Source organism: Fusarium sambucinum, chromosome III (genome assembly GCF_050947815.1).
Source record: "Fusarium sambucinum isolate potato_lamoka chromosome III, whole genome shotgun sequence".
Classification (NCBI taxonomy): domain Eukaryota; kingdom Fungi; phylum Ascomycota; class Sordariomycetes; order Hypocreales; family Nectriaceae; genus Fusarium; species Fusarium sambucinum.
The window spans coordinates 6,370,890-6,381,850 of record NC_139292.1 but is presented as its reverse complement, the minus strand read 5'-3'; the positions used below and the strand labels follow the sequence as shown (position 1 = coordinate 6,381,850).

General features: G+C 48.3%; 1 protein-coding gene across 1 annotated transcript; it reads right to left on the bottom strand.

Annotated features, from left to right (window-relative positions):
- Positions 1–8,084: 8,084 nt before the first annotated feature.
- FSST1_012274 (uncharacterized protein) lies at positions 8,085–8,402 on the bottom strand (the record flags this gene model as incomplete). Its single annotated transcript, XM_083235482.1, has 2 exons — positions 8,085–8,264; positions 8,325–8,402. The coding sequence occupies 2 exons, from the start codon at positions 8,400–8,402 to the stop codon at positions 8,085–8,087; spliced, it is 258 nt and encodes an 85-aa protein (XP_083081970.1).
- Between the last annotated feature and the right edge of the window lie 2,559 nt (positions 8,403–10,961).

Sequence of the window (10,961 nt, the reverse complement as noted above, 5' to 3'; positions counted from 1 at the left end):
AAATCGTCAAACAGGGTGTAGGCTGATTGCCAGGCATCAGCTTATCCTCGTCGAGGTGACATGGGATAGCGGTCGAGACGGTCGTCGCTTATGAGCCGAGAGGAACCATGCCCAAGTTGGAGCGGTCATTTGGCTGGATATGGCCCCGGGTTCAGCGGATAGATTCCCGCCAAGTTTGACAGGCCCACCAAGTATGTAGGAAAAGAAGAAAGTATCAATGAGACCCAACATAACTGAAGGTTTGTATCGATCCAACTGTGGGTAAGGACAGGCCTTGATGGGTGCTCTTGAATTGAGGCACGGATCATCGAGCAAGGTTAAGCATTTATGTAAGGTGATAATCAGGACGTGCGTGATGGCAAACTGGGTAATAAGCTCTCGCTCTCTTCTTGAGTATCCATCTCATCCCTCGTGGGTCTTTTCTCTTGTCTCTCGCTTCGCGTTAATTACCTTGTCGCAACCTGGTAGTTATAAGTAGGGACCGGCGTGCGTCCGGGGTGCTGCAACGGTGAAGACGAGGCGTTACTAGCGCCGGCATGTCTGCATGTCTCTTTTCACCCATGCCCACGTCTTTTTTTTCTTCTCTTTCTTTTTCACCCAGCAATGCTGAAGCAGCTTGAGTATACGAAGCCAAGACTTAGCCCGTACGCAGAAATTGTGACAAATGATAACTAGAAATCCTAGTATACTTGCAGTCGAATTGATATGTGAGCCGAAGATATAGCCTCAAAGATCAGTCCTCAAGAGTTGAGTAAAGGGAAAAGTACTAGGTCGTGGTCAGCATCGCAATGTAGAGTAGATTAATCAATCGTGCAATACTCAAACAATTGGTTAATCGACGGGTATCCCATGCAGTGCAATGTGATAAGACGTACAGTCTATAGGGCCTCATCACCTTAGCCTCCGTATTTCCTGTATGGTGGCTTACCTGATCTTGATCTGCAGATATTGCACTTTGCTATGCTTCAGCTCCATACCGGCGTGTGAAGCGTATGCAACCCAAGGTACTCTGTACAGTATCAGAGTATAGGAAGAGGGATTGCTCGATCTAGTCATGAATCCACGGAGCACCTGATATACAGAGTATGCCTCAAGGATTAGACTATGTTTCCAGCATTTGTGTATCTCCGCAGTCTTGGTTTTTGCCCAGGTATCAAATGACGTGATTCTTGTCTTGAAACGAAGCACAGCCTATCCGTTCGTAATGCCGATAACGGGCTGTTCAGTCAAGCAAGGGAAAGATCCGAGCTGGCGTAGACAGATGATCCCTTATACGATGCAACGTGATGTGATGCGATGCAGGGAAACCCTTAACATGCTGTGTGTCAGTGAGTGAGGCCATTGCATATCCACCGAATGGGGAAAATGCCACCTCGCTCGCTCTCTTTCTTCTTTTCCGTCGATCAATCACACCACAATTACGTGACTGAAAATCACATGCGATTGGATTGTCGTTGAGAAAGCGACAGCTCCCCTGCATCTTACTTAGATCAATGCAGGAACCCGACCAAGTCTGCAATGCGTCAATAGCCTCTCGGGCCATAAGTCAACAAACCCGTGTCCTCTGATTGAAACCGCGCTTAACGCGTTGACACATAATAGACCTGGCGTTCGAATGCGAGGCCGTTGAGCGTCATGATACCAGGCAGGTCCGCGCGTCTCCCTTGTTGGACGAACACTGTCGCGTTGGTAATTGGCACGCTGATTACCGTAATCATTAATAATCCCCCGCTTGTACGCTTGTACTCTGTGGAATACAACGGTCTGTCAGAGATCCTTGCTCTTTCACAATTAGGCTGTCACCCTCGTCTGCTAGCGACGTCGTATTAATAGCCGCTGCTCCCCGTCAAGTCTGGATCCTGGGTCGAAAAAAGCTGTATACAGAGCGTTCCAGAGGGTTTTCTAGAAACCGTAAGAATAAAGTCGTAAAAATCACTACCCGGCCTGTTACACATTGTTTGGAGGATTGATAAAATCTAGAGCAACTTTGTGTTGGTTAGTGTTGCCAAGTCTCGGCACGGATTGAGGCCGATATTCGCTGACGATAGGCGTTGCAAGACCTTAACCTCGCATGGTAGCCTGCGCATCATTCATGAAACGCACTTAGAAACAAGAAGAACGGACTTCTTGGCTACCTCTCAAGATTCGTTGATGCATTCGAAGATAGTTGATGACTGGTTGAAAAAGTTCAAACTGCTCGTCGGCGGGTCATCTAATCACCTCATCATGAGCCGGCACTAGCATTTATGTGCTCGGGCCATACTAAAGTAGACTGTGTCTACCCGTGTCGTTTTGAAATGGTTCACCTACTGGGAATCACCAGTGCTGAAGTTCCTAGCAGCTAATAGAGTTCAGCTACACAGCTTGGATCGTAGCGAAGCATGCCAGCGCTCTCTTGTGATAACACAGACTAGTTATGCAGTGGCCATGACCCTTTAGTTTCCTTTTGTGGAAAATGAGCTGAGTGGCATGGATTCACTGTTCAGTCTGTCGATCACAACAACATGCCGCCCGAGGCCCAAGTAAACCTCGGCAGTTGAACAGACACTTCTGCCAGCCCTATGTTTCCAAAGAGCCCCGTAATACCTGTCCTCTCTGTTACATTTGCGGACCGACTCGGATTTTGACACGCTTATAACTGTGCCGGAAGAGTTCCTCGCTAGGCGATGATTGGCACTGTACCTGATGCCAGGCCATTGATCTCCAATCTGATATCATAGACACGGGACAAAACGCCGACTGGGTGTCTGCCATAGACAAACTTGGATCCGTGCGTTGTCAAGCACAGTGATGGAGCATACTTGTTGTGCGAATGCTACTAGTAGTGGTTATGCTATCCTGGCAAGTAGATTGATTGCGATGTTGGAAAAGACCGTCAGGTAGGCGGAACTGTTGAACAGGAATCGAGCCGCAACCGTTTGGGCTAACCTCAAGCCCTCAATCACCATGAACGGCCTCCTTTAGCGGCTCTGGGAGCTGTTCCCCGGCCGGCCGTGCCCTGAGAGTTCAAATAATAGCACCAGCCAGCGAGCGGATAAATTCCACGATGTCTTGGAGGCTATAAAAACGCTCTACCGTACCAGGTTCCTGGTGTATGTTGATAGTGTACTGTACTGTACTAACTAGCTGAGGCAGTATCCGCAGGTCGGTATTATTCTTGTCGGGGCTGGGAAATGCCGTATTAGACTCATTGCTAGGTAGTGCACTAGTGCGCGAGTTTTGCTTTTGATTCTCTTCCACCCGCTGTCTGTCTTTATTACTCGTAACTGGCACGGCCCTCTTCGAGGATTGTGCGCGGCTGGCATTTCGAGACTGGAGTTCCTATCCGCAATATGCAATGCTACGCTGCCATTGCGTGTAGATCAGGCAAATAACCATAACTTTCGCAAAGACTGCAGAACGAACAAAGCCATGTTGTCCATTGCCGAGGTTCGTATAAGTGATCCCGCCAGATTCGCTGATCGCAACGATCCCCAACAGGATCCTAAATTCTTTTTCATAAACTCCACTACAGAGTGGTTAACATATTGATGATCGAGCGCCATGGGCGGCGCCTCCAAGTTTCAGGTACCATCACCAAATCCATCCAATGGGCGTGGTTCCCGTTCTCTAGATTGGCAATCAGTGTCAAAGATGGCGCACTACCGCATGAACTAAGACGCTGCCTGCATGGGTAGCATAGCAAACTTCAGATCCGCGTCGTGTTCCTTTGCTCAGCTTCACCATCATTGTATCCGTAGATTGCTTCCATTCACACCCAGAGTTGGTAACCCACTCAATATTTGTTCGTGCAGAGTGGCGGAACATCAATCTCTCGTCACGCCCCAGATCTAGATCCGTCTCTACCAGCCGCACCAGGCCAAGTTTACCGAACGGTATGAGAAGAAAAGCACTGGATTCCTTGATTGATTGTACACAAACCAACCTTGTGCCGAACTGTTGAACAAAACGGCTCACCGAAGCTAATGCACAATGGTCGTATAGCAGGCGAAGTAATGCTAGTAGGAGACGAAATGCTGTGACGTACTTGCTTACGGCTTGAACGACTGTATTTGCTTTTTTCTCTTCAGCAGAGTTAGCGTGCCGTGGGGGTAGGGCACTATCCCTGTTGGGCAGTCGATAGGGACCTCGCGGGCCAATTCTTTTCTCGGGCATGGGAAGCGGCCCGGTGCAACTAGAAACCACCATAACTGGTTGATTCAAGCATCATTATCGTGACAGACAAGAATATTGTAGATCAACGTGGGTTACGGAGACTAGCGTAAAGCTTAGTACGTATCCCCTGCGTTGAGAGATGAGAATCGGAAGCGTCCAAAGCGTTTTGCACCTGGCTCATTTGGTGAACCGTCACTAACAAACTCTTATTCTCGTATGGTGCTTGTATATCCGTAGACGGAAGAGTAACAAATTGGACGGCCCGTTCACTATCAGCGCCATATGTTTGTCAGTGTCCTGTAACGTTACTTGTATAACGGTTAATCAAATATTATCCTTGCTGGAAGATCATATCCATTTGCTTCGGTTTGATCTGACGAGAAGAGAGAAAGTCTTCGGATAATGATGAGAACATTAGGCAATTCAGATCCTGCCAGCCCAAGTTCATCGTGTATTTTGGGTCGAGGCACGTAGTTTTCTCACCATGATGTGCGGGTCCGGATAGACACTAGTGGAGTCTTTTTATCCCCAATGGAGCGCTTTTGATATGCCGGTTGTCCGGTAACTCAGAGTTCCATGTGGCTCAAATAGACACGAGCTTGATGCACTGGAATAGTTGGATAGCTAATCAACCTGAAAAATCTTTAGTAAGAAGCTTTGGGCTTGCATTTCAGACTCCGCAATGATACGCACAAGCATGCAGCGTTGTGGAACCGTTCTTCAAGAGTGCAGGAGTGAGCAATCAGCCAAGGCTTTGCTGGAACTAGATTTGAATCTGTAACTAGCGAATCAGATACCACTGCTCAGAAATGAGAATGCAGTTCACGAAAGGCGAGTATCGATGCAAAGAGCCCGTTGTTATTCCATGCCGTAAAAGAGTCACAGTGACGAGATGACTGTTGGCTGGGTAAAGGAAAGAAGAAGAGCCTGAAGATAAAAGCTGGGTTGGGTGGAGGCACCTTCAGGGCGGAATCCCTGTGGCTTGCTTGAAGTAAAGCAAACTACTCCCAAAGATGCCTGCCTCTGCATTCGTTGCACAATCAACCAACAAAATACCCAGGCAAACATATGCGCGTTGGTGGTACGTATGGCCTTGGCCTCGGTTACAAGCAGTTGATGGTGATAACGTGATCTCGACCTTCTGCAAGGAGATCTGCGGACGTCGATTTACGTCCATTTGCAAGAGCTGGGGTCAACCAACTGCTGCTTCTTCACTCCCCCTGTTAGTGTCCAGACAAGCATGGAGAAACCTCGGGGGTCAGCCGAAAGATGTAGGTGAAGATGGGTTTCGGTTTTCGCCTGTTATTTCGCCTAGACTAAACCACCAGATTTTGAAACCGAGACTCGGTGTAATCAACAGGCCAACGGTAGCTGGTTAAATCAGAGGTCTGGCTGGTTCTGGATTGCCAGGCGAGAGAACGTCGGCAACCTGCGAGGTGAAGCATGATACAATAATGTTCGTTTTGTTGAGTGGGGCTGGATGCGGAATTGCTTGCTCAGGATAGTATCATAGACTAAGTAGACTGTGAAGAAGGATTCACAATCTCGATATACCGGAGGCACCCCATCCGTAGATCGCTCTATGCATCGAATATCGAATTTGTGTAGAGGGTGTGTTTTGTTCCTGTCGTTTGTTATAGTTTCGACTTTTGATCGGTTGTTGGATAGCGTATATCAACCGAAGGCATTGCTACGCCGCGAATCGACAGGCCACAAGGGCTATGTTTGCGGGGCGTTAGCAACAGATAGACGGGCGATCCATTCGTTAAGTTACGCTATGTAATGTTGATAGTCAAGGTACGACATCGACGCCTTGTGCTTGAGTGCCAAGATGATACAGGTCTTTGGTGGATACAGACGATGTGCCTCGCAAACAAGCACAGCAATGGCAAGGCGTTCGGCCGGAAATACCAATGGAAGTGCATGGGAGGCTGAGAGGTTTAAAGGTAAGGCTGGATTTAATTGTTGAAATAAGGACGCACAGCCGCAAACCGACAGTGTGATTGGACTGGCGGAAGTTCCGTTCCAATCCGTGATTGACAATGAGATCACTAGTCTAGTTGACGATTGATCTGGTGCTCTTGCAATCTGCAAACAAGACATCTAGACGATATAACAGGGTCGGGTATAGACAGGGGTAAAGCCGTCGTTGGTACCGGGGAGGCTTCGCGGAAGCATGGTCGGTACCCAGGAGTCAGGGATCGGGTCAACCCCTGGCCTGGCAGTTCTGGCAATGGCAGTTGGCTTGGACATCAACCGGTCCCTGTCAGAATATTTGAAAGGGGTTGATGTCACTAGTCAATCTCTAGTGCAAAGATCAAGGTTAAGGTCCGACTTCCAATAGTGTTGGAGCTGTAAATTGAAAACATGGAATTGCGACAAGCGAAAGTGAAGTAAAGAAGCAATGACGATACAGTACTGGGTCTTATGGGTCTGCAGCGTAATAACCTTGGAGATGATCTGAGAGGACTCCGTGTCGGCCCATTCGACGAGACAAGTGAGAATCAGGGTCCTTTGTCGATCCATGCTCCGTTGTCAATGACCCATTGACGGCGAGAAAAAGAAAGGTTTTGCGGAGAATATTGGATGAACCGCTGCAGCACGGGTCGTGCCATGGTGATGCTTGGGAGTAAGCCAAGCCAATCACTCAATAAAACAGTCAAAGCCATCAGCTTACAGGAGCAAAAAGTCAAAGCGAGGGGGGAAGCAAAAGTGAGGCTTAACTCAAGTGCAAGGCAAGCGGCAGGAGGTGGTGTCTGCTTCCTACCATAATGATTCATGTGACTAGTAGTGACTTAGTACTCTGTAGCAGGCGCAGATTTGGTGACATTTGACAGAAGGTGCACTCCGGGCTCTTTCCATTTGCGTTCATCTGGCCGACCTACCTACTAGGTTACCTAAATTTGGCAGACACTTGGAAAATCTAGAAGCCTCTCCCCCGTTCTTTCCCCATGGACCCTGCATTTTCAGGAAATACGCATACGATATTTTGTGCCGATTAATTGACGTTGACAGTCTTGCGCAACAAGAACACCCATCGCCAGACGCCACATCGTGTGGTTTATCGTTCTCCGCGGGGATTCCAGAGCATTTAGAACCATTTTCGAAACGCCAGATTATCTACTATCGCTGCAATGGCGCCGCCTCAAACAAGAGTCTGCAATGTCAAGATGTTGATCGCTTCATACGAGTAATTACTCCATGTATGCATACTGGTTACACCATCATCGCGTGTCCAATGAGCTACCTACCTATGGAGTGATAGTGTCATTCTGGCATCCTAGCGAGAACCCTGGATTTTTTCTTTTCATTTTCCTAATCTATCTTGTTTCTTCTTTCGACGCAATGATCAGCAGCTAGTGGATGACGAAAGCATGACAGGAGACAGATCGTCCTCCGGGAGAGGCTGTGTCGTGAGATGAGCAAGCAAACTTGGCTGTACTTAATGTCACGAATGACATCGAGTTCTCGGGGACCAATCGCTTTCGAACTAGAAGAACAGGAGAAAGGGGCGCAACGTCTGCCAGCAAGCATTGTCTACGCCATAACCGAACCATGGAAACGCCGTCTTGTTCGAATTGTGCGCCGAGTGGCAGACTAATTTGGAGCCGGCTCTTAAGTTGAAGCAATTGGGGTGTTTTTGGTGAATCTAGACGCTCGACGGCGCCGACGTAGTCACGAGGTGTGCGGTGATCCTATTTTGGTGCAAACAAAGTACTTGCTAGGTTTACAGGCGGAAACATTCAACATGCCGTAATTATTGGTCCATCTCGTTCCGACGTTGGATTTCAACGGGGAATTATCAGACACGGATTGATGAATTCAAGAATTGGCAGTAAAAACACAATAGTAGATCTACCATGGTATAGCATGTCATCAGAGACTATGCCCGCTTTTGATGAGGCAGCCTCTGCTCTGTGCGCGCTCTACTATCCAGGCTTTCCAGGCATTGTGGCCCAAGCTGTACTATCAGCTCGTTCGGCGGTTTCGTGGGGAGTCGGTGACAGCAATAGCTTGCGGCTGAGACGGTCTCGTGGACCCAGAACAAATCGCTGCCCGTCGTTGAAGATCCAAAAAGGGGACTGGGATATCTCCACAGAGGTTTGTTTCTATTGAGTCATTGCGGCAATTGCTAAGTCGGTAGATTCCTCGCTCCAGGCCTGGCTGACTGGCCAGGTAGGCTGGTCGAACTGTAGCTCCATTGTGATGCTGAAGCGAGACGCAGGAGAATGCATTGGCTCGCCCATCTTGCATATCGCCTGCAGCCCAGCTCAGGAACAAGTGAACTAGGGCTCGACTAACATTAGAAGAGGAGGCACAAAACAGGGTCGAGGGAGCCAATCGCACCAAATGGTTGAATAATAAGTTCGTCAGCTGTTTCTTGCGTTGTCGCCCTTTCCGCTGCTGTCGCGACCTACCCGGCACTGCTGATATTTTACACACATATACGCTTAGCATGAGTGATAGACTCCCTGATGTTGGGATCGTGGCTGGACCGTTTACGACTCTGCTTCGGAGTCAACGTAATAAGCATGCATTTTGCCATTATCGTATGGCTAAAAACATTGTTTATACTATAGCTGCAGTATAACTACTTTACCGCAACAACAGCAACGGTGGCATCCAATCCGAAAATCTGTCACGCTAAACTAGAAAACGAAACCGGCAATAGTTCGTGTGATGAGGGCTCCCATTATCATTATGCCAACCCGCCAGAGAGGTTACGTATTCTGACTCGTGATCAATTCTCCGTCCAAGATAGTACTTCTGTGTTGCAAATTCTCATGTAGAGTCCGGTACGATAACAACCCCTCTTCTCTCTTCCGAGGCCAGTTATTTTACGAGCTCAACACGACGCGACACGATATGCACAGACGATGCATGAGAGAGGAGAGGGAACTTGTGGAGCGGAACCAAGGCCGTTGATATCTAACGTTATTCGATAATAACTGAAAGTATATTCCAAGGTTATCGTATTTTTACTTTTCTTAGAAAATTCACTTTTCTTTCTTTCTTAGTTATTAATAATTATTATTCTTATTTTGTACCACAATCTGGCCTAACTTGACAAAGTGCTGATGTTGGTACTTGACACGAAGCCCTTGATCTCAGAGACACCTCTCTCCCTTGGTGATGATGGATGGCCTCGATGATTTACAGCACACACACGCAGGCTCACGTATGTACTGTAACAGGAACTCATTGTGAAAACGGGTCCCTTGACTCTCTCTCCCCAAGCCAAGCTCAAGGGGTCTCTCTCTTTCACCCTAGAGTACTTGCTCCTAAAAGCTTCGTCGTGGCCTGGTCGAGTCTAACTCACCTGCCGGACCACCGGGCCCTTGACATCGGCTCAGAAGCATTTTTTTCTTAGCTGCCCAGACAACAGGGGATGTGGGCAGATATCTCTCTGGCTCAATCGAGCGAGAGGCCCCCCAAGCCCCTGGCAGCTGTACCGAAGTGGGAAAAACCCCACTGTCTACTACGGTGATATGTGTGTATAGGTGCAGCATAATCATAAAGTCGGGTAGATAAAAGTTATGCCAGGTTATAGAGCGAAGCCCCCACTGAGACCGGGCACAATGCCTCCCGTACCTGCGTAGTTGCTCTTACTTTAGTAGGTATGTATGTACAAATGTACAGTAAAACGCCACTCGTCACTTACGGCGCCTTTTACTCCACTTCTCTTTTGAGTGATTGTGACTGTTGCTCTGTACATACAGATGTACCTTGAGAGGTCTTTGCCCCCTGATCAGTTTCACTGGGGACCTGACCTGGGATTGGGCTTGGGGGCGTGGGATTATCTTCCCGTCGACCTTGCCCTGGCTCCTTCAACACCAAAAAGCCCACTTCGACCCGTACGCTATCTCCTCCACCCCTGGAACTTGGGACAGACCGGGGGGCCCCTGAGCCGAAAAAGAATCCTAGACATAGAGAGAGAGAGAGAGAGAGAGAGAGCAGAGCCAGAGAACAGAAAAGAGGTATCCACTTGACTGACGAAAGACGTGGGTGTGGTGTGGCCAACAGACCTAGGAACTGAGAGAAGAGAGTCTCGCCAAAAGACTAGGAAGAGGAAGAGTAAGAGTAGGTACTAAGACTACCAGGTCTAATAAAGTGAATGTGATAATACCGCCGCGTTCCCCAGACCCCGACGTTTTGTTCCCATCTCTTCCTCCTCGACTTTTGACTCGATTCGATTCGACTTATACCTATTTCAACTTTGTCTCTTCTCATTGTTTGTTGCTAGTGTGTGCTTGGGTTCGGTTTACGGTCTTTTGATTTTACGTATTGCTTCTATCATTGCTTCCGACAAAACTCTCCAGCACAAGCCATATATAATTCGTCATCGCCTGTTTTGGTATCGAGCTCTCTGTCTCTTACTCACGCACTACCTCGACGACAGCGACAACAAAACCCCTGCCGGTCCGCCTCAACCACTTCATTCCATCAAACTCTTGGTCAACTCGACGAACGACCGCACTCAATACCAAACGACGATATCTCGACGACATTGAAAATTGATTGCGATTGGCCAGTTGGACTGAACAAATCCACACATCCATCACTCAGTGTCAGGATAAGGTAAGCTTATACGAGGAAAAACCCCAGCGCGCAACAGCAATTTGTCTCTTACACCACACTGTCATTATCTTGTTTTTGTCGTTTTTCTTTTTCCACCGTTGGTACGCAGGTACCGAGTGTTGTCCGCAGCGAGGCATATGCACAGGCATGTTTTGGACGACGGGTAAGCAAGTATGCATCACAGGCTACATACAGCCTGCATATGGGCGGATCGTGCCGTATGTATG